The sequence below is a fragment of the Phocoena sinus genome, chromosome 7 (genome assembly GCF_008692025.1).
Source record: "Phocoena sinus isolate mPhoSin1 chromosome 7, mPhoSin1.pri, whole genome shotgun sequence".
Lineage (NCBI taxonomy): Eukaryota > Metazoa > Chordata > Mammalia > Artiodactyla > Phocoenidae > Phocoena > Phocoena sinus.
Genome location: NC_045769.1, coordinates 7984903 through 8011463, shown reverse-complemented (window position 1 = coordinate 8011463; position 26561 = coordinate 7984903). Strand labels below are relative to the sequence as shown.

The 26561-nt window shown below is 45.4% G+C and overlaps 1 protein-coding gene and 1 pseudogene across 5 annotated transcripts; one reads left to right on the top strand and one right to left on the bottom strand.

Moving 5' to 3' along the window:
- Positions 1-102: 102 nt before the first annotated feature.
- Positions 103-26321, top strand: COPS7B (COP9 signalosome subunit 7B). 5 transcript variants are annotated; one of them, XM_032638128.1, is made up of 9 exons: positions 103-291; positions 3446-3603; positions 4086-5584; positions 7282-7459; positions 12022-12097; positions 14375-14463; positions 17284-17486; positions 19370-19475; positions 24575-26321. In XM_032638128.1, exons 4-9 carry the CDS (start codon positions 7298-7300, stop codon positions 24731-24733), a joined length of 795 nt encoding a protein of 264 aa, XP_032494019.1. In that variant the 5' UTR covers positions 103-291; positions 3446-3603; positions 4086-5584; positions 7282-7297; the 3' UTR covers positions 24734-26321. The 5 variants fall into 5 exon arrangements, 4 of the variants coding, with proteins under 4 accessions (XP_032494019.1, XP_032494022.1, XP_032494020.1 ...); XM_032638131.1 differs by lacking the exon at positions 7282-7459 and adding an exon at positions 7505-7585 and having other exon boundaries at positions 131-291; positions 3446-4171; positions 5307-5584; XM_032638129.1 differs by lacking the exon at positions 3446-3603 and having other exon boundaries at positions 135-291; positions 5307-5584.
- On the bottom strand, positions 8600-9939 carry LOC116756753 (annotated as a pseudogene).
- Positions 26322-26561: the final 240 nt, after the last annotated feature.

The window sequence follows — 26561 nt, the reverse complement described above, 5'->3', positions numbered from 1 at the left end:
TACACTTCCCAGCATTCCAGGGGAGAGCCCGGGGGACCACAGATCCCAACACGCAACAGAAAGCCCGGGGACTACAAATCCCAGCATTCCCTGCACTCAATTCCTCTGTAACTTAGATTCCAGTGTGCCGCGCAGTGCGCGCAAGTTCATAAACCTGCTTGTAGGTTTCGTGGTTTCTGAATCCCTAGACTTGAAACCAGGCGGGAAGATCCTCTTCAGCCTCAAAAGATGACAGCCCACAGAGAGGTAACTTCTATTTGCATGGAACTCAGAAATCTCCTGCAAATCATGGTAAGGACGAAACAACAAACACAAACACTGATTAAATTATGAAAGATAATATAACAAACGACTCCTTCAAGTCGTACTTGTTCGTTGGCCTGGGGCGCCGTTTAGGTGTTTTGCAGGGGTTTCTGGTGTGGTCCTGCGTTGGACTGAGAGAGATATCGATTGTATACTCAGAATATCAGTACAGTTAGACTTCAGAGAATTTGCTAATCCAACCCCTGTTATTTTTATATATGAAGAAACTGAGGCCCAGAGAGGCAAAGAGATTGTTGAGGGATCACAGCAAGTTGGGGCAGAGTTAGAATTCGGTTCTAAGTCTCCTGCAGTCTGGGCTTTTTCCACTACACTAGGGTGATGATATTTTTAGCAGCATGGCTATGCGATCTTACTCTCCTTGGTGAAGTCTTCCCATCACGGTTGAAACACCCAGAGGTGTTGTCTGCCATTTTCAGTAAACAATGTTGCCTGCCATTCCAGTAAACAACAACAAATTTTGGCCACCATCAAGCCATCAGCCACTGAAGCCACCCTTGAAGATGGGCCCAGAGGGGAATTCAGGATGGAGAAAAACAGGATACTTGCCCCAGATAATTAAGACGCATATCTAAGGAATAATTTCAATGAGCTCAGACACTTGCATCTTCCCATACATAGAAAAGCACTAAAATCATTTATTTGAGATGTCTGTTTTTTGTTGATTAGCAGTAATCTTTTGATGTTCAGTTACATATTTTCTTTTCAGCAAAAACTCCTTTGTATCCTGGTTCCTCTGTTACCTCTTCGGAGCAGTTCCTCAGAGCTATCTGAGAGGCTGTCTCCTGGGCTATAGTCCTCAGTAAGGTCCCCAAATAAAACATAACTCACAACTTTTAGGTTGTGCGTTTTTCTTCAGTCGACATTAGGTAAACATTTATTTGGTGGCTTTCCTGCAAGTGAAGGAGTGCAATGTTTGTTTATCCTCAGTCTAGGTAAGACTTGGTATTTTGATTTGTTCTTTTTTACTCAAGGCGACATTTAATATGATTTCAGAAACTAGGTAAAATTGTAGCTTAAGGTTTCCTTGGAGATCTGCTATCTCTTTTCCTAGGCCTTCCTTCCTCTTCCTGTACCCCTTTCACCTATCTGGGCACCCACCCAAGTTTTCCTTCCATGTAATTCAACAAACACCTTTTTCAGCTTTTGTTATTTGCCAGACTCTCTGTTGGTAGAAGGTGAAAGGCATGGTCACTGCCACAAGCAAGATAACCATCTAGTTAGGGAAAAAAAGAGACTCCACTGAAATTCAAGATGAACTGTGATGAATGGCACAAAAGCAAGGACATTAGAAGGCTACAGAGGCCCCCATGGAAAGATATATTTCAGCTGGCAAAACTTGATGGAGGAAGTGGCATGGGTAGGACTTTTTTCTGTTAAAAAGTTTTATCTGTAAATCTTTTTTGTTAATGAAGTGTAACACATACAGCAAGAGCACAGTTTTGGCATATGTATACACCTGTCACCAACCCCCGAATCCAGATATTGAACATTTCCAGCACCCCTCCCAGGGTGCCCCTTCCCAGTTAGTGCTGCATCCTTCCATCCTGATAACCACTCTTCTGACTTCTATTACCATAGATCACTTTTGCTGTTCTTGAATTTCATTTAAATGTAATCATACAGTAAGTACAATATGAGTCTGGCCTTTTTTGTTCATCAATATTTTTGTGAGATTCATCCATGTTGTATGTAGCAGTATCTTTTTTTTTTTAATTGCTAAGTAGTGTTCCATTGTATGTATGTAGCACCATTTACCTTCTCTAGTGTTCATGGGCATTTTGGTTTTCATTTACCAGTTTCTGGCTTTTATTAACGAAGCTGCAATGAACATTCTTCAATGTTTCTTTTTGTGGACTCATGCATTTATTTCTAGGAGAGGAGTTGCTGGCTTGTGTGGACAGCATACGATCAGCAATAGTAGATATTGCCAGTTTTCCAAAATGTTTGTACCAATCTTCACCTTCACCAGCAACATAAGAGAGTTCTAGTTGACTCTTAACCCTTGGCAATAGAGGGTGGTGTCAGTTTTTAAAATATTAGCCATTTTGGCTAAATGTGGTATCTCATTATAATTTTCATTTACATTGTCTTTGGTGTTGAGCCCTTGTCATATGCTTGTTGGCTACTTGATGTCCTCTTTTGTGAAGTGCCTGTTCAGGTCTTTTGCCCACTTTCTTAATTGGGCTAATTCTTACTGATTTGTTGTCCTTTATATAGTCTGGATATGGAGTTCCTTGTCCGATACATGCTTTGTATATATCTTTTCCAAGTCGGTGGCTTGCCTCTTTAGTCTTGTACTCGTGTCTTCTGAGAAGAGAAGTTCTTAATTTTAGTCAAGTGCCATAGTTCAATGCTTCCTTTTTATGATTAGTGCTTTTTGCATTGTTTAAATCTTTGCCTACATGGTTGGTGGAATTTGAACAGACAAATATGAGGGAAGAGCACTGCGAAAAGGAAGAGAGAGCAAGTTTGAGCATAGGCCCTGGTGTCAGAGAGGGAAGATGTGAGTCCTGTTAGGCCGGGAAGGCATGGAGTTTGGGCTCTAATGAGGTGGGGCGAGACAAAGCTGGATAGGTAGGAGGGAGGCATACTGAGAAGGGCCTTAACTGCAGCCTTGGAGTCTGGACATTATTCTGGAGGCTGGGGAGGCACAGCTGGAATATTTATGAGCTTAAACAGAACTTAGTTGTTCTCCTTCCACCACCGACTTTGCTCCTTCTCCTCTGCAGCCCTGTCCTCTAACACCACCCCCAGACAGCTCTGGCCTCCCCAGCCAGAATCCTGGGGGGTATCTTCTTTTTCTATCCCTGCATTCAACTGGTCACCAGGTCTGATAGGTTCTGAGGTATCTAATTGTCTCCAACAATGTCCCTTCTATTTCATGCCCAGCTGCAGCTACCTTTGTTCAAGATCTCACAATCTCTTAACTGGAATACATCAGTCACCTCAAGCATTTCCCAGCCTCCAGTTCTCTCCACATCCAATACATTCCTATAGCAGCTAGTGTCCAAAATGGCAATTATTCAGACCCCTCCACAGCTTAAAAACCCTAAATAGCTCCCCAGGGCCCTTAAGGTAAAACAAACAAACAAACTCTAAAAGAGTTTGCTCTTTCTTCCAGGCTCAACTCAAGCCTCATTTCCTCCAGAAGCCTTCCTTAAATCACCTCTCTCCAGGACACAGCCAGGAGAGCCTTATCTGTACCCCTGAGGCTCCTTGTGGCATCATCTGTCCTAGCCAGATGGACCTGTATCTCCCAGGAACCTTGAGCTCTCCCAGGTAGGAACTTTGCTGTATTTAGATTTTTACTGAGTATAGGGCTGTGCATGTGGTTTCCAAGAACCTTGATGACCTGACTCCAGCTCTGTAGCCCTCATTTCTTACCCTTGAACCCTGGGTTCCAGTCACTGTGGGTTTCTTCTCTGCATTAGTGTATGCTGCACAGTGCAGGCCTCTGTGACTATGGTCACTGCCCTCTTTTCTTCCCCTTTTTGCCCATAAGATGCCCACTTTCTCTTCCCCAACACATTCCCTTCTGTGCTTCCGAAGTATTGTCATCTCTCTCTCATAGCACTTAACACATTGAAGCTTTTTGAGGGCAAGAACCTTGTCTTATCTTCATATAAACTTCTAGAACATAATACGTGCTAAAGAAAATTTTAAAATAAATGAATGCGTTGGTGCTCGGCTCCTTTGTATCTGTCTAATTTCTGCACTCGAATGCACGAAAGGTAAATAGGGTTTTTTTCCTCATCTTCAAGACCTGAAAGTCTGTGGTGTATACTTTAAAGGAACCAGCCTAAGTGTTCAGTTACATGGCATTCTTATCCATCTTCCAGGGGAGTTGGTAAGTACCAAATGCAACGCCACGAATGTCATTTTGGTCACAGAACCATTGTTGGCTCAACCCATCTTCTGCTTATTTTAAAATATTTTCTGAATAAAGATGAAGAGCATGGTCTTTGGCTTCAGATAGCCTGGATTTCAAAGCAGACTTTTTTTTTAAAATTATTTTTGGCTGAGTTGGGTCTTCGTTGCTGCGCGTGGATTTTCTCTAGCTGCGGCGAGCAGGGGCTGTTCTTCGTTGTGGTGCGCGGGCTTCTCATTGCGGTGGCTTCTTTTGTTGCGGAGCACCGGCTCTAGGTGTGCGGGCTTCAGTAGTTGTGGCACGTGGGCTCAGCCGTGGTGGCTGGCAGGCTCTAGAGCGCAGGCTCAGTAGTTGTGGCACATGGGCTTAGTTGCTCTGTGGCATGTGGGCTCTTTCCGGACCGGGGCTCGAACCCGTGTGCCCTGAATTGGCAGGTGGATTCTTAACCACCGTGCCACCAGGGAAGCCCTCAAAGCAGACTTTCATACTTACCGGCTTTTGGATTTTTTAAATAATTAATTAATTAATTAATTAATGGCTGTGTTGGGGCTATGTTGCTGCGCGAGGGCTTTCTCTAGTTGTGGCGAGCAGGGGCTATTCTTTGCGGTGCGCGGGCTTCTCATTGTGGTGCCTTTTCTTGTTGTGGAGCACGGGCTGTAGGTGCACAGCCTTCAGTAGTTGTGGCATGCAGTCTCAGTAGTTGTGACTCACGGGCTTAGTTACTCCATGATCTGTGGGACCTTTCCGGACCAGGATTTGAACCTGTGTCCTCTGCATGGGCAGGTAGATTCTTAACCACTGCGCCACCAGGGAAGTCCCTGGCTTTTGGATTTTTAGGCTTAGTTATGTCACCTGAAAAATGGGAATAGTATGACAGGCCTAGAGTTATTATGAGAATTCAGTGAGACAATGTACAGCACCTGGCACATGGAAAAACGCTCAGTAAACGGTAGTTATTAGGCTTAGTATGTCTCTGTACCCCGAGGGTAGCCACAGTCGCCCTACGGAACTTCTGAGGGTAAAGCTCGGACAAAGAGGATGGATTTAGGGCCCAGGATGGTGATGGCGATGGTTGGGGGACCAAGTACTGCCTAGGCTATATTCCTCTCCTCAGGGCCCCCACCCTGTCCTGGGCTACAGCCCAGCTCGGGACCCACTTTCCCCGGCCGGGGCCGCCCTGGAGGTCTGAGGCTGCAAACGCGGCGGGGGAACCTAGTGTGGGCGGAACTCGAATGCAGCGGCGGGAGGCTTCCGGGGGAGCCGCAAGGGCAACGGGTCGGCGGAGGCAGAAAAGCGTCGGACGCCGGGCCGATCATGGACGCTTGACAACCTGCGGGCAGGCGCCGGGAGGCCAAGCCAGCGACCGAGAGGACGGAGAGGCGGCGAGGACAGGTAGGGGCCGGCGAGAGGGTGGGGCCCGGCGTGCCAGGTTCGTCTGGGCCGTCAGGCTTAGCGCCAGCCGTGGGAAAAGCCCTCGGCCACACCGCCCCGCCCCCGCTCCGGGGAGCGCGACCCGTGGCTCATCACCCTGCACCCGCGGCTCTGCTTGGAACACGCCACCCACCCTGAAGTCCACCCCAGTCCGCGACTCTCAGCATCCGCATCGCGGTTGCTCTCGCTTCCCCACCCGTAAAGGCTGCTCCTTTGCCCCTCTGCCGTCCATCAAAATAGCGCCTCCCCCTAGGACGGGAATTCATTTCCCCTGAGTTCCTAGCCGCCTCCTCGGGCTCTCCCACTCCAGAAGAAAGCGATTATCGGCGCTTCCTCATCTCTTTGCCCCCGCGGGCTTTGCTCCTTAGGCCGAGGATTTTTTGAGGGACCGAAGTTCTGTCCGTTTTTCTACCCCTTCTCCATCTCCACGCCCTGTCATTCAATGTGTTCGCACGTGTCCACTTGGAAGGAGGTTGTTTTTCCTCTCCTAACCATCACCTTCCCCCGACATCTCCTTCCTACCCTCTCCCCCCAGTTTCCCCTTCCCTCAGCAACCTTTATTCCCTAGCACTTCATTTTTGCTGTTTCCGACAAGACCTTCTTAGGTAACCCTGGATGAAGCGACATACTTGATTTTGTAGTACTGTGAAAGGGCTGGCACTCTTGATGCCTGCCTCCAAAGGAAAACTTAGTTTCTCTTGCACGAAGCTAACCTTTTCTGATTTATTGTGTTTTTCACTGTACTATACTTATTCATTTTGTCACACTGCCCAGTATATTATCATTTTTTGAGGAGTAATCTTTTCTCATGGAGAACTCCTGTAGAATAGATACGCAGTGTGTGTGTTCACACACCCAGCTTGTAGTAAGTAGATTATACAGTTGAGGGACCCTCCTGTCCTAATGCCTTCAGAGTGGCAATAGTATATCTTCATTGTTTTCTCAAATCTTTTTATTGTTTTCTTGAGATTTTGTACAAATTCTGAAGTCGTGTTTGGTAAAATGTCAAATATCAGTAGGAGGCCAAATAAAGGGATTTTCCTCATGGACTTACACAGCATGTATGTGTGTATTTTCTTAGTTTGAATATGTTGCTGCTTATCTTTCAAGATGATTTCCTCTTTTTCTATCTGATCAATGACTTATTTGATAAATGGGCCATCTTTCTTGTCTGCTTTTTGTCTTTCCTTATCTGTATCTGGCTATAGGTGGGATTCTAATGACACACCGAAGCTGTAACTGATTGCTTTTGCTTACATCTGCCGCCTCTGTGTTTTGGCAAGATTCTCTGCTTCTTAACCAGAGTCTAAAAATGAGGTAGCTATATCTACCTCATTTTTAGACACCTACTGAGATACTCCTGTGTGTTTCTTTAGGTCCTGGTTAGGTTTAAGGGCTTAGAAGGTGCTGCCTTTGGCAAAGGGCCAGATGGAATGAAGTGGCTTTTACTAAATGTATTTCAAACCTCAGAATAAGGACAAAATCCGTTTAACTCCCAGTTAAACGCTACCCATCTCACAAAGTGAGATCTGGACTGAGGAGCTGTTTTTTCCTTTTTGAATACTGTAAAATTAAAGTATTCTGATGTCTGATCCAGCATTAAATAGGCATAGACTTTGCAAAGGAGAAGGAAGAACGAAATACTTTTCTTTGGACAGATCTCAAGACCAGAGAATGGCAGGTGAACAGAAACCCTCAAGTAACCTCCTGGAACAGTTTATCTTACTAGCCAAAGGTACCAGTGGCTCAGCCCTCACTGCTCTCATAAGCCAAGTTTTGGAGGCTCCTGGAGTATATGTCTTCGGAGAACTGCTGGAGCTGGCCAATGTGCAGGAGGTAAGAACAGTTTCTAAACAATTTTTCTATCTTCTTTGTTCTCAGCCTTCCTGTGATTCTCCAGGTTTCCAAGGAATTTCTGTGCTGAAGCATTGTGGACCCATGAGATATCCTTTTGAGGAATTGGTGAGGCAGGGGAAGAGAGCAAGGATAATGTCCTGGGCTCCTTCTGGTCAATATTTTCATCTGAATTTGGGGCAAATCTTGATTGGGTTGCTAGTAATTTGAAAGATAGGGGAAAAAATCCAACTGAACCTGATGAATTAGAAAAGTAGAGTATAAGCATGGACTGATGTTTAACAGTCATTCTTAGGGACAAAAAACCTCCAGTGCAAATATAGACATTGAAAATTGGTCAGGTACATACATAGCAGAAAATGTTTGTTATTGAACATGAGATGGGCATGAATAAAGAATATATTGTTGGGCTTCCCTGGAGGCGCAGTGGTTAAGAATCCGTCTGCCAGTGCAGGGGACATGGGTTCGAGCCCTGGTCCAGGAAGATCCCACATGTCACAGCAACTAAGCCTGTACGCCACAACTAATGAGCCTGCGCTCTAGAGCCCACGAGCCACAACTACTGAGCCCGCGTGCCACAGTTACTGAAGCTGGCATGCCTAGAGTCCGTGCTCCACAACAAGAGAAGCCACCTCACCGAGAAGCCTGTGTGCTGCAATGAAGAGTAGCCCCTGCTTGCCACAACTAGAGAAAGCCTGTGCGCAGCAACGAAGACCCAAAGCAGCCAAAAATAAATAAATTTATTAAAAAAAAAAGAATATATTGTTCCTGTGAAAAGGGCAGTGTTGTGCTGAAGAAGGTGTGTAAAAAAGATATGACAGGGCTTCCCTGGTGGCGCAGTGGTTGAGAATCTGCCTGCCAATGCAGGGAACATGGGTTCGAGCCCTGGTCTGGGAAGATCCCACATGCCGCGGTGCAACTAGGCCCGTGAGCCGCAACTACTGAGCCTGCACGTCTGGAGCCTGTGCTCTGCAGCAAGAGAGGCAGCGATAGTGAGAGGCCCACGCACCGCGATGAAGAGTGGCCCCCGCTCGCCGCAACTAGAGAAAGCCCTCGCACAGAAAGGAAGACCCAACACAGCCAAAAATAAAAAAAAATTAAAAAAGATTCCACATCTTCCCCCAACGTTGGCAAAAAAAAAAAAAACAGATATGACATGAAAAGCTGGGAAGTGGTCCTTTTTGCTTTGTTTGCTTGTTTGATGTTGTTATTAAAACCTTGGGTATCACTTTGGTTGTTGTGCCTTAAAAATGAGAAGATCTGGTGGAAGAGTAACCAGGTGGAACAGACATGTAAAGCAACCTATACTTTTTCAACCTCTACTTCCCATTTTGGATATTTTTATATTTATTGATTGATACTTTTATATTGATTGATCGAAAAATCTGGTGACATCTTTTTACTTTGGAGGATGTGCTCAGGAGCTCTTGGTAGGGTGCGTTGGCTTCCTCTTCACCATCACAGCTTCTTCCTGGCTGCCCAGGGTGGTGCCTGCTCTGCTGACGGCCACCATGTGCAGATCTGGGCAGTACTTGTTCTTGAGGATCATGTGCACGATGCTACTGAGCGTCGCCCAGGCATTCTTGTTGACGGTGGTCCGCACATATGGGGTGGCTGACTTTTGCTGGCCAGTTCTTTTCTTCATGACACTAGGACACCTTTGCCATTGGCTGCCGGCTCCATGCCTGTAGCCCTGCTGTGAATCAGCCTGCTGTAGCAGAAGGAGTATGGGTCTTCACGTTACTGGACTTGCTGCTGTACATCTGCTTATTCCTCTTGGTTAGTAAACTTGAGCAGTTCCCCATGATCATCCATTGCAGATGTGTGGATGTAGCATCATTTCCTCTCCCTGCAACAGCTGGAAACAGGAAGACCTAGTTTTATTTATTTATTTATTTTTTTGCGGTACGCGGGCCTCTCACTGTTGTGGCCTCTTCCGTTGCGGAGCACAGGCTCCGGACGCGCAGGCTCAGTGGCCATGGCTCACGGGCCCAGCCGCTCCGCAGCATGTGGGATCCTCTTGGACCGGGGCACGAACCCGCGTACCCTGCATCGGCAGGTGGACTCTCAACCACTGCGCCACCAGGGAAGCCCCTGGTTTTATTTTTTAATTGTAAATTTTTATTTAATGTCAGCCTGGCTTGCTAGACTGTAAGCTCTGTGAGGGTAAGGTCAATTGTGCTCACCATTGTTTTCCTTAGAGCTTATTATGTAGCCTGACACACAGTAGGCTTTCAGTAAAAATTTAATTACCAGAGATAGAAAAGGAATCCTGTGAGGGAAATTTAAGAAAACTGAGTTGTTTTTTTTAATAGGCTTTATTTCTTTAGAGCAGTTTTAGATTCACAGCAAAGTTGAGAGGAAGGTACAGAGAGTTCTAATATACCTTGTGCTCTTATACATGAATAGCCTGCCCCATTACCAATACCCGCCACCAGTGTGGAGCTACACTGGAACGTCATTATCACCCAAAGACCATAGTTTACATTAGGGATCACACTTGGTGTTTTATAGTCTGTGGGTTTAGACAAATGTATAATGACATGTCCCATTACAGTATCATACAGAGTATTTGACTGCCCTAAAAGTCCTCTGTTCTGCCTCTTCATCCCTTCCTCCCCTCTAATCCCTGGCCACTGATCTTTTTACTTCTTTCAGAATGTTGTGTAGTTGGAATCATACATATGGAGCCTTTTCAGATTGGCTTCTTTCACTTAGTAATATTGCATTTAAATTTCCTCCCTGCTCTTTCATGGCTTGGTAGCTCATCATTTTTCAAAAGAAGAGATGACCAAAGGGTAGTGTGTTTCTTCAAGTTTGTGAAAAGCCTGAATGAATATGCCAGGTGGTTGTTTCATATGGAAGTTTGGGTAAGAGGAGAAGGATGAAAATTAAAGCCAGAAAGACCTTGTTGACTTAGGCCAGTGGGAGAAATTTTGGAGTGTCTGCTTTAGAGAAAATAGTCTTTTATGGCTAGTTTTGTAATCGTCTCTGAAAAGTGGGGGCTAGATTTGATGGTCTCTTCCACTTATGATTCAGGGTCTCAGGAGATTCTCGGTAACCTGGGACAGTTGGCTGGGGTATTCAGATGCTAGAGTTCTCGTTGGAGTGCTTAGCAAATCACCCTTATCTTCCCATAGTTTGTTTTTTTCCATATGTGAGCTGGGAATAAGCTAGCTGCCTTTCAGTGGTCAGAAATTACAGACGTAGTTTTTGGAAGCTTTTTTTAAAAGATGGTTAAAATCAAGTGGTATTGTTAGTGTCCACAGAATACCACTTGGTTCCTGTTTAGACTTTATTGAGTTTGGTAAATTGGAAGAGTAACAGGTAGATATTTGTGAGTAAGGGAGACACCCAGTTACGGTAAGTGGCAGCAGAGCAGAGTAGAGCAGTTCCTGGCAGAACAGTATCTCTTTCGTTTTTCTTCTCCAGATGACGCTTTGCCATTAGCATTAGCGAGGAATAAGTAATTCTAATGAAAACTTTTATTTGGGGCTGGTATCCTGGTTTCCTGTCGCAGCTGGGCTGTTCTGTCATGCCTTATGCTGTGCTAATCTCCAGCATTCACAGTCCACATGTAGTCCTGAAGCTTGGAGTCAACCCTACACTTTTTTCAGTTTGGATTGATAGTGGCTTGTGCTGTACCCGCCAAGCTGGTATATTGACAAGGCTGCTCCAGTCTGTTTTTTTTTTTTTTTATGCTGTACGCGGGCCTCTCACTGTTGTGGCCTCTCCCGTTGCGGAGCACAGGCTCCGGACGCGCAGGCTCAGCGGCCATGGCTCACGGGCCCAGCCGCTCCGCGGCATGTGGGATCCCCCCCGACCGGGGCACGAACCCGCGTCCCCTGCATCGGCAGGCGGACTCGCAACCACTGCGCCACCAGGGAAGCCCCAGTCTGTTTTTTTTTAAACTTATTTATTTGATTTATTTTTGGCTGTGTTGGGTCTTTGTTGCTGTGCACGGGTCTTTCCCTAGTTGTGGAGAGCGAGGGCTACTGTTCGTTGCAGTGCGCGGGGTTCTCATTGCAGTGGCTTCTCTTGTTGTGGAGCACAGGCTCTAGGCGCGCGGGCTCAGTAGTTGTTGTGCATGGGTTCTAGAGTGCAGGCTCAGTAGTTGTGGCGCACGGGCTTAGTGCTCCGTGGTATGTGGGATCTTCCCGGCCCAGGAGTTGAACCCGTGTCCCCTGCATTGGCAGGCGGATTCTTAACCACTGTGCCACCAGGGAAGTCCCTCCAGTCTGTTTTGATGGCAGGGGAATCCTGAGCAATCCTGAACTGCTCCCAGTGCTTACTGCTTTGTGTGTGTGTGCGTCTGTGTGACAAAAGTAGCTCCTGGGCATGCTCTGTGCAGTATAAAGCATGTATTCCTGAGAGAGAAAAATTAAACTTGGGGCCTTATTTATTTTTTCCCGAAGACTCGAAGAGTTGGGAGGGACCAAGCAATAAAACGGTCAGAACTGTGGCATGTGATCACCTGCCCTCTTCTTGAACACTGCAGTGATTGGTAGCTCGGTCTGTGAACTGCTTTTTCTTTTCCTCCTCAGCTTGCAGAAGGAGGTAATGCTGCTTATTTGCAGTTGCTGAATCTGTTTGCCTATGGAACATACCCAGATTACATAGGTGAGTTGGTTAAGATCCTCCAAAGACTTTTCTTAATTTTGTTGCTCTGTCTGGATATGTTGCCTTCATGAGGGTCACTGAGGTCTGGGATATAAAACATGGGGTGGTATCTTCCTAACCTGGCTGTTTCTCATTTTACTGTGCTCTGTAAGTGACCTCCCATGAGGACTTTCGTTCCCACCTTTTATTTCCCAGTGGGTAAATGGGGACTATGTTTATGCTCATCCATAAACATAGCGCTTGTTTATTTTCCAGATGAGATTCTTGAGGACTGGTGTTTGTAGAACACTTGGAGTGTTGTGAAATGTCAGAATACTTTGTAAAGTATTTAAGCGTTGTAAATATTATCTAAATACTATCAGCATATTGAAGAAAGTTTGGAAAACAGGGAAGAAAGTCACGTGTACTCCCATTAAACTACTGTTAGCATTATGGTGCTGGGCTTTTCTTCCTTGGGCTTGTGCTTTCTGATATGTAGGTGTAAGTAGATTATGTATACCATTTTATATCTTGCTTTATTCACTTATCTCATAGGCATTTATCCATGTTTTAAGTCTTTGTAGTCATTTTTAATGTTCCATAATCGAATAATCTACTCACCCCATTCTCTTTTGTGGATCATTTGAGTCATTGTATTGATAAATTAGAATCTTAAATGTCAGGAGCGAGGAGCATGAATGTCCAAACACTAACCTACCTTCCACCCAAGCCATTTTTGTCTGGTTTCCCTAGTTTATTTTAGTGATAATGACAGAGGCCTGGCAGTTTTTTTTAGTGGTATGACTCAGGGTCTTCTCTACTATGTCCTCGACTTCCCCTTTTTTCTCATTTTCTTTCTCCATGGTCACTTCTACTTACTCGGTGCTGCTGCCAGACTGGACAGTTAGCCACTTGCCAGCTTTTTCTGACCTTCACTTTGTTCCAGTGTGTGTATCCTTTGTTTCCATCCTCACTAAAGAGCAGCATTTTATAGACTCCAGAACCAGGATTCTTTTTTTTTTTTTTAGAACTAGGATTCTTGCATTATATTCTGTGTCCACTTCAATAGTTGTGTGTTCTTTGGTAAATTAAATGGTCTTCTGTACCTCAGTCTCCTTATCTGTAAAATGGGAGTAATAAAAAGGTCCACAATCCCTTATCTGCACTTCTTGGGCTAGATGTTTCATAATTTAGAATTTTGGGGACTTTAAAAAGGTAATATGATGCATATACTTTTTTATGTAACACCCTCGAGAGATGTGGGTGGCACTGGTAGTCAATCACATTCACAGTTTTGCAGCAAAATAAATGAATATTCACAACAAGTGGGATAAAAAGCCTAACTCAATTTAGGTCATGATTTGCCACCAAATGAATTTCAGCACCGTGCTCAAGGGAGAAAAAGCAGTATGGATTCACCTTTTTGGAATCCAGCATTATGGATAAGGAATTGAAGACATTTGGAATCTGTCTTGTGGGGCTGTTGTGAGGACTAACTGGATGTGTGTGTATATGAATGGATCTGTGTGTGCACTTACACTAAGTAAAGCTTGCCATGTACGTTGCCTTGGCTGGTGCCATTGCTGTTGCTATTATTGTTATTGCTAAAGTTTTGCCTGTCCTTCAAGGATCATCTCATAGTCCACCTTTCTTTCTTTTTGTCTCCTTTACCTCCCCAGTTCCCCAGTGTGACTGCACTCACTTGCACTCTCTCTTTTTTCTCTCCCCCTCTCTCTGTTTCCCTTTTTGCCTCTCCCCCACCTCCTCACCCTCTTGTTCTCTTCTGGTAGTTTGTATCTTTCTTCTGGTAGTTCTCTTGCATTTGTAGCTGTTGAAACATTGGATGGTAAGACTGAGGACAAGTCCAGGGCCATCGAGTTGCACAACTCTGGGTGGTAGTTGGTGCTCCTGGAGTTGCGGAGTGTAGTAGCCCTGACAAGCCCCGTCTCTTCCCCTTGAATCACTTAAGACAGTGCATTGCACATAACAGGCTCAGTGAAGACATGTTGAAAATAGTACTCCAGTAAGAGAATTGTCATGTTGTTTCGTGCACTCATGCCTGGCTTCTTAGGAGACTAAGGTTCTTGTGTGTAGAGATTCAGTTTTGTCTTCTTTGGTAGCACATGGTATTTCAGAGAAGATGGGAGGTGCTTATGGAACATTTGCCTAGTGAATAAGTGCAGAGTCATGACAGTGATTCAATAGCAGGTTTGATGTGGGGAGTTGGTGTGCTTATTCCATGAAGAAATCCTAATTTTATTTTGTGTCTTGATTTTTGTGGTGGGTGGGACTGAGCAGCCAACAAGGAGAGCCTGCCAGAACTGAGCACAGCTCAGCAGAACAAGCTGAAACACCTTACCATCGTGAGCTTGGCGTCAAGGATGAAGGTACGGTCCAAACCCTTTCCTGTCTTCCTCCTTACCTCGAGGCAGGTGTCGCATTGGCATCAGGGTGGGAACTCCCAGCTACACACAGTAGAGTTGCATCATAAATGCATAAAATTTGCCTGGCAAAGGACAAAAGAGAAAAACATAACAGTTAAAATAGTGTAGATAATTACTCACCATTCCATTTAGGAAAAGTATGCCCAGGAGTGATTGTGAATCAGCAGGTCTCAGTTCTGGCATGCCGTGGTACCCCACGTGCTGTGAGCATTTTGCCATGCTTAAAGGAGACTGCTGTTTCAAGAGACAGATTTTTCAAACAGCAAGGCATCTCAAGGCAAGTTAACTGCTTCAGCTGTTGCTCAGTGCACAGTGAACTGTTCCCATGCTGGAGGAAAAACTTGCTATGTTGAACTTACTCAGAGATAGATTTTTTAATATGCTGCCTTCCTCTGGGGATTTTCGAGGTTAATTATACTTATTGGAATTTTTGCCTTCTATGCTAACTTCTCACCCTAACCTTCTGTAAGATACCAGTCCACTATATCTCTGAGTTCTTCTTTTTAGAAGAAGACGTGCAACCAACTGCTCATAGCCATTAACAAAGAAGATCCAGGTTTGATTAATTTATAGTTGATTTGTGGCTCTCTGCCCAATCCCAGCCTAAATGTCTATAAGTTTTTGTGGGGCTGTGCCTTTGAAAAAGTTTGCTTTTTGCATTTCCCCCCTGTGATTGAGCTGGAGAGATGTATATTTGTTCTTGGATTGCTGTTTCACGTGATAAAATTATTTTATCTGGCCTAATCACAAATTTCTGATTCTCAGCTGGGCACTTCAGGTGGGAGGCCTATTTTGTTAGGAAATGAGGACCTGAATTTTTTTTTTGTCCTGATCATGAACTTCTCAAGTGTAGCAAAGAGTAGGAGCGACTTTTTCCCTCGTTTCTGCAACCTGTCATTCTTTTTTTTTTTTTTAACATCTTTATTGGAGTATAATTGCTTTACAATGTTGTGTTAGTTTCTGCTGTACAGCAAAGTGAATCAGCTATACATATACTTATATCCCCATATCTCCTCCCTCTTGCGTCTCCCTCCCACCCTCCGTATCCCATGCCTCTAGGTGGTCACAAAGCACCGAGCTGATCTTGCTATGCGGCTGCTTCCCACTAGCTATCTGTTTTACATTTGGTAGTGTGTATATTTCCATGCCACCTTCTCACTTTGTCCCAGCTTACCCTTACCCCTCCCCGTGTCCTCAAGTCCATTCTCTAGCTCTGCATCTTTATTCCTGTCCTGCCCTTAGGTTCTTCAGAACCTTTTTTTTTTTTTTTTAGATTCCATACATATGTGTTAGCATATGGTATTTGTTTTTCTCTTTCTTACTTACTTCACTCTGTATGACAGTCTCTAGGTCCATCCACCTCACTACAAATAACTCAATTTCGTTTCTTTTTTATGGCTGAATAATATTCCATTGTATATATGTGCCACGTTTTCTTTATCCACTCATCTGTCGCTGGACACTTAAGTTGCTTCCACGTCCTGGCTATTGTAAATAGAGCTGCAGTGAACATTGTGTTACATGACTCTTTGAATTATGGTTTTCTCAGGGTATATGCCCAGTAGTGGGATTGCTGGGTTGTGTGGTAGTTCTATTTTTAGTTTTTTTAAGGAACCTCCATACTGTTCTCCATAGTGGCTGTATCAATTTACATTCCCACCAGCAGTGCAAGAGGGTACCCTTTTCTCCAAACCCTCTCCAGCATTTATTGTTTGTAGATTTTTTGATGATGGCCATTCTGACTGGTGTGAGGTGATACCTCATTGTAGTTTTGATTTGCATTTCTCTAATGATTACTGATGTTGAGCATCCTTTCATGTGTTTGTTGGCAGTCTGTATATCTTCTTTGGAGAAATGTCTATTTAGGTCTTCTGCCCATTTTGGATTGGGTTGTTTGTTTTTTTGCTATTGAGCTGCATGAGCTGCTTGTATATTTTGGAGATTAATCGTTTGTCCAACCTGTCATTCTAAGCCCCTGTACCAACCCTGGATTTCAGACCTTTAGTCATAGAAAACCCCCCAGGTATGTTTGCCCTCTTCTCCTCATATATCTTCCTCCTGTTTCTGCAGATTTGATTGCTGTGTTAATTTTCAAACTAATAGTGATGTGTCATAGGATTTACAGAAAACTGGTATTTAGATATCCAGTTGTCTTGGAGTCGTGCCAAATGTTGGTACAGTCCATTACAGGACTACTGTTGGGGAATTGACATTGGTTGTCAGAGACCAAGAAAACATGTAAACTTCAGGATGACCTCTGAGCTTGCAGTATCCACTGGCCACCTGTAGGTGGATGCATTAGACTGTAAGATTTTTAATTGTGCTCTGCTGGGCAAGCAGCCAGTTTGTGTGTCCAGTGTCTGAGATTCTTTGGAGTTTTTTTTGATGATCTGGCGTCTTATACAAATTCTGCCAGCTTCCAAAAGGCAGCAGAGTGCCAGATACTGAGGATATCCCTTTTTCCTCTAGAAAGAGTCTTTGGGATCTCTAAGAGTGTGCTTCAGAGCATGAAAGCTGGAAGCTGAGTAAAGTCCAGGAGGCAGGGGTTGGAGGAGAACACATTCCTAGATGCTGTGGGTCTTGTTTGGATCCCACAGGTCTCAGCTCATTTATCCATCTCTTGTTGCCATAGATGTTAATAATTACCACTAGACTGCATTTCCCAAAGCCCTGAGGCATATGTTGGCTATCTGAGTAATAACTTGAATTTTCTTTAATGTTTACCAATGGTTTTTGTAAACATCGCATGTACCTTATCTATAGTGTATCCCCTACTCCGTGCTGCTGAAGGACCTGGAGATGCGGAATCTCCGGGAACTGGAAGACCTCATCATCGAGGCTGTCTACACTGATATCATCCAGGGCAAGCTGGATCAGCGAAACCAGCTGCTAGAAGTGGATTTCTGCATTGGCCGTGACATCCGAAAGAAAGATATCAATAATATTGTCAAGACCTTGCATGAATGGTGAGGCTCAAAGAAGGAGGTGCCCCCCCCTTTAGGGAGGGGATACCTAGCATGCCCTCTATGCCTCTGTTTGGGGAAATGTGGTCTCCAGGTATCAGCTGGGGCTGCCTGGGAGCTGGGGCCTTGGGACAGCAAGCTAGGGAGTGGGGCTGCATTTGTGACTACAGCTGTGTGGCAGTAGGAATCACTTCAGGCTTCCTAGTGCCATGGTTGTAAAATAGTTCTTGTCCTATGCAGTTGGGGGCTATTTAGTAGCAGGCTGTAAAATGCCCAGAGTTGGCAGGTGGAGCCTCTGAAGCCTCGCTGTGTGACACTGATCCTGTGCTTTGCAGACTCACCCTCAGTGTTTGACCAAGCTTGGGAATTAGTGTTGGTAAGATTCTTTGGATAAGAGAACCAAGTTCGGCATCAGTAACATTGGGCTAGTGTTTGTAAAACATTGTGAAGGATATTAAAGACAAGGAATGGGTTATTCTAAGTTGGAACACAGACTCATATACAGAATATTTGATAACCATATTCTGGTATATGAAAGGAAGTGGAACATTTGCATGTACTCCATTTTAATGGAATTTGATGTTCGCAAGAGCTGTTGCACGTTCTACACGGATTTGTCATGGTGTGATTCAAGACTGAGTTGTGAAGGAGGACCAGGGTGAGAGTATAATTGGAGGTGAGGAGAGTGTGTTCCCAGGCGGCACATGGCACGTCGGAGGCCATGAATCAGAGTAGGCAGACTGTGCAGAGGGCTGGGGTTCATTTTGTCTTTAAACAGACTGACTCTCTGGCTTAGCCTCTAGGGGTGTGTATCCAGGGATGTACAGACTGACTCTCTGGCTTAGCCTCTAGGGGTGTGTATCCAGGGATGTACAGCCCAGCTTTGACCCTCTGGGGGCCCACAGCCCCCTAAGTTTCCCTCACTTCAGCTACTGTTGGATCCCCAGGCATGTACTTGCCCACCGTTTACCCCAGGTTCTGTCCCAAGTGTGACTCCAGACCCCTTCCCTTTACAACATCTGACACAAGCAGGAACTTTCAAAAGATTTTAAGACGGTGAAGTCAGACTAAATGGGAAATAAACTTAGAAAACACCCCAAACATGAAAATGGTCTGGCATACAAAATCTAGGTTTCCAGTCCCACTAAAGTTGGCTGTCTTTTCCCGTTTTTGAGATGACTGACACCGTCTTTCACCTCCACAGTCTGGCTTCAACGTGTTTGCATCCAGAGGGCCTATTCTAGCCCCCATTCCAGGAGGTTTACTAGTACGAATTCCTACAACTTGTTTTTATGCATTGGAGTTAGATTTGAAACAAAATTGGTATGTAGAGTGGCACCACAAATACGCAGAATGTTCCCAACTGTTGACTCTAAAGTGGAGGGTATGTGGCTATTTATTGTACTATACCTTCAACTTTTTTTTTAACGTATTAAAATTTTCAAAATAAAAAGTGCGGAAAATGATATAATGAGGAGGGGGTGGCAGTTGGGAAGTAACACACTTCTGAGAAAAAGGGCAATCTTCAAAATAGGATGCTTTTAGAAAGTAAATTTTTCTGTTGAGAAAGCTGATTGATCAGTGCCATCTGTGAAGTCCCTCCTAATTCCTTTAATTGCACAGTCCGCGAAGCCTTCCCATGGGATACAAAGGTTGGAAATTAAAGCTGTATGCTAAGAAACCATCCCACATCGTCCATGTTTGTTTCCATATGCCCTATGTTATGTATTCAGAAACACCTGTCTTTTGGAAGGAGTGAAGGGGCAAGAGCCCTGGCAGACGGAGTGTTACAGGAAGTCTCTAAGGAATCAGGGAGGGAGATTTGGGAGGCTGCAGGACAACTACCAGGCTTTTCTGGGGCTCAGGGCTGGTTATCTCTTATATAGGTGCGATGGCTGCGAGGCAGTCCTGCTGGGCATCGAGCAGCAAGTTCTGAGAGCCAACCAGTACAAGGAGAACCACAGCCGAACTCAGCAGCAGGTAGAGGCTGAGGTGAGGAAGAGAACGCCTGTCCCCACTCCAGGGTATCCCTGTTTGTCCCTTGTCTTGTGATCTTGGCGTAGATGAAACAGCACTCACTCGCTTGTGGGCACTGGGTGAGGTGCTGGGGTAGAGGTGAGTGTGACCCAGGCACTCCTCTTGGTGCTGTCCGTCTCGTTTCTGATTCCTGGTCACCAGAGCGTGAGCGGGCTCGGAGAGCGGAATGTTGTAATTCCTCAGTTTACACGCACTTTGCAGCTGTAGAGCAAAAGAAACGAGTTTGGGGATGGGTCTTAAAGATGGATGGAGGGATGGTGGTTACCAGGCGGGGCAGAGGGCGGGGTGCGGCTGGGCTGGGGCACATGGGGCTTCAAGGCCCCGGTGCTGCTCTGCCTCTTAAGTCGTGTGGTGGGTGCACAGTGTTCCTTGTATTCTTCTCTAATCTGTATGTGTATGTTGTAACCTTTTAAAATGCATGATATGTTTCATCTTGAAAAAGGAAAAAAGGGAAAAGATTTGGTGGATGAAATGCAGGTGAAGATAAAAGTGTGTGATTGTGGTGTTAGACGCCTGGTTGTTCAGGACATTTTTAGCCTCTGGGAGAGACGCAGGCTCCAGCCCTTGAGTTAGTGGGCGTTTGTCTGCCTATAGCCTGGACACCTGTGGAGCCATCTCCCAATTTGTTTGGAGCCCTGAAGATCAGAATTTTAGCACTGAAAGTCCTTTTCTAGCGTGATGGAGCTTGAAGCATTAATGGTATTTAATGAATTTTAGAAGTCAGGTATCCTAGAGTGTAGCAGAATGGGACCCAGAGTTACAGCTAAGGAACATAAGAAATAAGTAGTTGTGCCTTTCTAAGGGGGATTTGTAAAATTTGAAGATTTCCCCTGCTCTGTTGTATGTACTCCTTGAAAATAAAACGTGGTCTTTGTAAGCCCAGCTTCTTGTCCCATGCCTAATGAGCACATAATAGGTGCTCAAATGAGTGTTTATATTTCAGGCACACCCTATAAGTGTCAGTGGACTGCTGAACACTGCTTTCATGAACTAGAGTGCATTTATTTCAGATACACACATCCCTGTATATATATGCATACCTACTCTGTGAATGTTCCATCCACTGTAAATTTTTAACTCTACTTCTAGCCAAAGAAGTGTGAACTATATTTAATTTAGCATTAGTCAAAGACAGATGCAATTAGGAAAGTAAGCCTGCAGCTTCTCTAACAAGCTCTGTGATCCCCTTCTTGAATATTTTGGTCTCTTCTCTGACCTGGGATTGATGTCTGAGCAAAGTAGGACAGTATTCACTGATTCTTCCCTGTACATCAAACCCTGGAAACAGTAGATTTGCAGGTGAAACGCCCACCTGACCTGGGATAGCCTGAAACACTCTTAAACCTGGTTGGTGGCCCAGGAGGAGGAGTCTGATCGCTACTGGCTGCCCCATTGTGCTTGGACTGTTGCTAATTGTGTGGCAGGTGGTGGGCTTGACTGTGGTCGTTTGCAAAACTGAATGATACTAGTTTTAGAATTTTGAATGGCTCAAGTTTATTTCCAGAAAAAATAGCATCTGATGAAAGAAGACACTGCCTAATGTTGAGGCACGACCAATATGTAGACAGCGGTGTGAGCTCCCTAGATTATGGTTATTAAATGAGAGCCAGCACACATGGATTAGCTCTCAGTGGCCCACTGCTGGAAAACACAGCTGGCAGAGCCTGATGCTGCCACCAGGTGGCAGTAAGGATTTGATTAAGTTTGAGAGAAAGAAATTTGAGGAAACCTCCAAGGTCACCTCCACTACCAATTAAAACAGTTTACTAATTTAATAATCTTCTAGGAAATCTAGAACAGACAAGTATGAGAAGAGTGGGAGCGTGGTCAAAGCCCAGAGCCTTGACAGTTTTTCCATTCACAAATGCATGATCTGGCTACGATGTGTAGGATGCTGACCGTCCCCCGGCTGAAGGCACGTGGAAGGTGGTCACTAAATATTTGTTGACTTGAAAATAAAACAGATCTACTACAAACACAGCTGTAATTCTGTCCTATTCTGCTTGTATTTATGCTTCCGTTACTCTTGACTTAACTTTTTTTTTTTTTTTTTATGGTATGCGGGCCTCTCACTGTTGTGGCCTCTCCCGTTGCGGAGCACAGGCTCCAGACGCGCAGGCTCAGCGGCCATGGCTCACTGGCCCAGCTGCTCCGCGGCATGTGGGATCTTCCCGGACTGGGGCACGAACCCATGTCCCCTGCATCGGCAGGCGGACTCTCAACCACTGTGCCACCAGGGAAGCCCTTGACTTAACTTTTATACTCATTTTCTCAACTGAGTTGATCTTTTCTTTATTTGTCCTTAAGTTGGATTGCTTGTTCCCAGAGGGGAAAACTTGACGTTTTTCTCCCAAAATCTTATAACAGCAGCTATCTTCTGTTGAGTATTAGCTTTAAGAGTCTTCCCTCTTAACGAAGTCAGCCCTATCACAAAGTGCCTAAGAATATTCTCTCTTTTTAGTTTTTCACAGAAATAGTGCATAATTAGTTACAATTCCAGCATACCTGGAGGAGATAGAACAATAACATTATGAGCTGTGTCATTACCTCTGAGCAGATACTCTGGAGGGGAGGTAATGATCACCTCCACAAAGCACCTCCTCATTTACATTTGATTTTGGAGTGTATTTTTCTTTATATTTCAGTGTGCTTATAAGTCTGATATTCTCTGGAATGTCAATCTGTAGTTCTTGCTGCATTCACAAAATAGGCTGTGTTCCAGTCAGGTAGGTAATAGAGCATAACTGGACAAAGTAAGCTCTGTTTTTCTTTATGTAGAAAATGCCCCAGGAGTTAAGTTAGTGACAGATCTTGAGCCTGTTGGCTGTGTGGTGCGCCAAGAGTGTGCTTCTCGGTGCTTCCGGGAGTGCTTCTCTCCATCTCCCCGTTCTTCGCTTCTATGTAACCCTTTCCCCACTGTGCACTCTACTTCTGTTGTCTCCCTTTGCTCTGCCCCATAGCTCAAAGAGGTTTTCCTACCCTAAGACTCTCTTCTTTCTCCTTTTGCCTGAATATTTAAAGTCTCTAGTAGAACTAGGCTGTGATTTTGTTAGCAGGCGCAGTCCCACCTGAAAATTCCTGAGGCCCATGATTTGAGGGGCTTGACAAACTCTAGGTCATCTGGGGTAATGGGATGGGGATGGCCTGCAAGCCAGACTACTCAAGGAAGAAAATAAGGATCAGGGGCATTTAGGCCAAAGAAGACAAGTCTGCGGGATATTAGTCGTCGTTTAAAGGGCGGCTCTGTGAAAGAGGAGTTAGACTTCTCAGGATTGTTTCTTGAAGCTGAGATGGGCTTAACTGGTGGACCTACATGAGTGGCCACTCTTGGGTCCCGGAAGGAGCTATCTGCAGGTAGACCTGCACAGCTATTACAAAAAGCTAGTTGACTCTTAACTCCCCTTTAACTATGAGAGTCTGTTACTGGCTCGGCAGTCTACTTTGTGAGTTCCCTGTGTTTAAAATGCTAACAATCAAACTGATGGAGCATGACATATCCATAATAGGGCCCACTGTGAGCCACGTCATCCCCTGCATCCAGGCTGAGGCCTTGTTTAAGTTAAAGGGCCTCATTTCTTAGGCTAAGAGACACTTGCCCAAGAAGCCCTCATTTTCCCTGTGGCGTGTTTACCTGACTGTGGAGGATTCAACTTTGTCAGTACGTAGTCTTACTGGAAGCTAGATGTGAACTCCTGAAACACAGAGGAGACACAGCACACAGGAGGCCACCATCTGAGGGTGAGAGGGCACTGCCAGGCAGTATAGGTTGAGGGGAGGCTAGTGGTCAGGACAGGTTTGTGGAAGAGGTAGGGTCAGAGGTGGCTAGCGAAGGAGGAGGCTTGCCCAGGCTGGAATAACAGGGTGCAGGAAAGGCAGCAAGGCAGAAGAAATGACTGCTTCTGGGTGTGAGGCCGGGGACTAGCGTGGCTCTAGTGGAGGGCACATGTTGTGGAAGGGAAGGAAGGTACAGGGTCTTGAGGGGCGGGTCAGAAGTGCAGAACAAACCAGGTTTTTCCTTGGGGTAAGCTCATTTCTTTTTCTGGCTTTCCAGGGTCACTGAGCACCTGAAATAATAGCTTGATAGTTTCTATACGAAAAAGCTGCTTGAGGAGGTAAATAGGCATTTGAATGAATGCTTAGAAAACATATCAAACTGGACAAACCTTGTTATTTTATAAAGCAGTGATAACGAAGAAATCACATTTCTTAATCTCTCCCCCAAGGCCTTCAAAATACACTGAAGTGAAACAAAAATCTCTTTTATTTATTTATTTAAAAATTTTATTTGTTTATTTTTGGCTGCATTGGGTCTACTCTTCGTTGCGGTGCGCGGGCTTCTCATTGCAGTGGCTTCTTGATGCGGAGCATGGGCTCTAGGTACGTGGGCTTCAGTAGTTGTGGCTCGCGGGCTCTAGAGTGGAGGCTCAGTAGTTGTGGCGCACGGGCTTAGTTGCTCCGCGGCATGTGGGATCTTCCCAGACCAGGGCTCAAACCTGTGTCCCCTGTTAATCGAAGAAAGGAACGCTGAAAACAGTACTGTGGTCACATTTTTCTTTTACTACATTTTTCGTCATTTGTCACTTAGTTGGCTGAAGTTTATCCTCTAGTTGCTTATTCAAGAAGGGCTCGTGGGAATTCGGGAATTGTATTCCCAAAATTCTGGTGAAAATATCTGTGGTTTCATATGTGAACAGTAATGAGCTGAGTATAGCATCTTGTGTCACCCTTTCTTTTTCTATGGCCATTTTTACCAGTGCTTTCTTTCACTTGCTGTGTTGTACCTTTTTGCCAAATGGTCCACTACCACTTGGCTTATTCCCCATTTTCAACCAAGAAAGCATTAGTTCCACTTTTTTGCTTGACTCATTTCCATGTATCTTCCATGAGCAGCCCCTGCTTGTTTCTCCTCATCTGAGTTTCTGAAGATAATCTCAGATTTTCTTGCAGAGGATTCTGGCTTCTTCCCTTGAGTGGCCCCCCTTATAGCGAGAACAAGTTGCAGTGAGTTTCTGGCGCTTACAAGCTGACCACACCAATTCTGTGTCTCCTTCCAGGTTACCAACATCAAGAAGACACTCAAAGCTACCGCGTCCTCCTCAGCTCAGGAGATGGAGCAACAGTTGGCTGAACGAGAGTGTCCCCCCCATGCTGAGCAGAGGCAGCCCACTAAGAAGATGTCCAAAGTGAAAGGTCTGGTCTCCAGCCGCCACTAGGGCCGGCTGGGGCAGCTGGCACTCACCAGGCCTGGGTCAGGTGGGGAGGGGACACCAAGGGCCTATTTCCTCCCCTCTCTACCTTCCATGAGTTCCAGACCTGCCCATCCCCTCACCAGCGCCTCCCCCCACATTGGTACTGTTCCAGAAGAACCATTAACTCCCTTCCCTCCCCCACTCCCTCTTCCCCAGTTGCTCCCTTCAGACTCAGGGGCTCCACGGATGCCATCCCAACAGGGCCAGACACTGCCCAGCTTCCCTCCAGGAGGTTCTTGTCTCTGTCTAAGGGCTTGTATCCCTCCTAGTTTTTCTTTTGCTTCGTGTCATTTTGTCAGGCTGGTCATAAGCTGGAAGCAGCTTTAACTGGCCCACAGGGATGACTGCGAAGGAGGCCCCTCTCTGAGTGACGGGAGGCACTCCTTCTCCAGCCCCATGTGCCACAGTGCCCACCATGGTGCAGGCGCTCTAGCCAGGTATCAGAATGCTTTGTTTTCCCTCTCCTGCCTTATCCCTTGTTGGCAGCTCAGATCAGGCCATGGAGGGATGTGATGCTGGGCTATGTTTACTAAACCTGCGGGTTTTCAGCCTCTTACGCCCAGCTCCAGTCTCTCATTAGTTGGGAGCACCGGGCTGTTAACCTCTGGAATCTGAGCACCCGTAGGGGTCGCTGCGGGTCTGCTGGGTGACGGAAGTTTCTTCCGGCTTGGTGTTCTCCGCTGGCCTCGCTCCCTGCTGCCTCTGACTACTCAGACTGGTTTTTGGTGTGAAGGCCCCGGCCGCCCACTGGGGCTGTCTGCCAACACTTGTTCTCCCGAGATGTTTAATTCTTCCCGGCTGCATCCGTGGTGGGGATGGTGGTGTTGAGGCCCCTCTATCTGGTGAAGGATCTGTTGCTGCTTCTGTTTCTTTCTTCCCACCCTCCCTGGCTGGTGACCCAGAGCCCTCTGATGATGGCATTCTCCTGGCAAGAGAAAAGGACTTGACTAGCCTTTCTGAACTTGAACAGTTTCAGGTTATATTTTAATTTTTTTTTTTTTTTTTTGTACAGGTTCTGATTCTAATACATTTCAACATGCTTTTTTCCCCCCTCGTGTCAATATTTGTTATAGACTAATCGCCGGGGAGTTTCACCTGGTTGGAGGGTGGGGTGTGTGTATGTGTGTGTGTGGTGGTGTTTTTTTTTTAAGGGGAGGTGGAGGTTCTGGACTGATATTAAAGAGAGAAAAAGCACATTTTAGAAAACAAAATAAAAGTAGATTTAATGTATGTGACTGTGGAATGTGAGGTTGCATAGCTGGTAGATCTTGAGGGGCTAGAATTAGGGTGGTTCAGGGAAAATGTGATACTGTTTCAGTGCCATGGTTAAAAAATGGATTTCTCCTTTTTCCAAAATGTCCAACAGCTGCCTACCATTGATCAAATGTTAACAAAACACTCTTGTTTCCCTTTTTATGATTTATGTCCCCATATAACATTATGCCCAGCTGGAGGGTTTAATTCCCAAAGTATGTTTCATGAAACCCTTTGATAGATGCTCTGTGGAAAAGGGGTTCTGTTGTTAAATAAATTCGGCACATCCTGCATCCCATATCCTCACTGGAAATTCATTGTTAAGGTCTCAAAGAAGGCCTGGGGGAGGAAGCCTGTTCCCAACACTGATTTCACCACCAAATCCTTTTTTGGTAATATTTAGTGGAACACATTTTGGGGAAATTTTTGGAAACGTATTTCTCAAAAACACCTCCCAGCCTTATAGGTTTTTCCAGCTATTCTTTCCAGACACAAAACAGTCACTCTCACTGTGGTCTGTTGCAAGTGGTCTTCCATC

Bases quoted from the DNA above. Each gene is read 5' to 3' on its own strand.
- COPS7B (XM_032638130.1), top strand. From the start codon at position 7,208: ATGTCTGATCCAGCATTAAATAGGCATAGACTTTGCAAAGGAGAAGGA. The intron at 14,464-17,283 runs GTACGGTCCAAA...CCTTATCTATAG, and splicing joins GCTTGGCGTCAAGGATGAAG to TGTATCCCCTACTCCGTGCT. The intron at 17,487-19,369 runs GTGAGGCTCAAA...TCTCTTATATAG, and splicing joins GTCAAGACCTTGCATGAATG to GTGCGATGGCTGCGAGGCAG.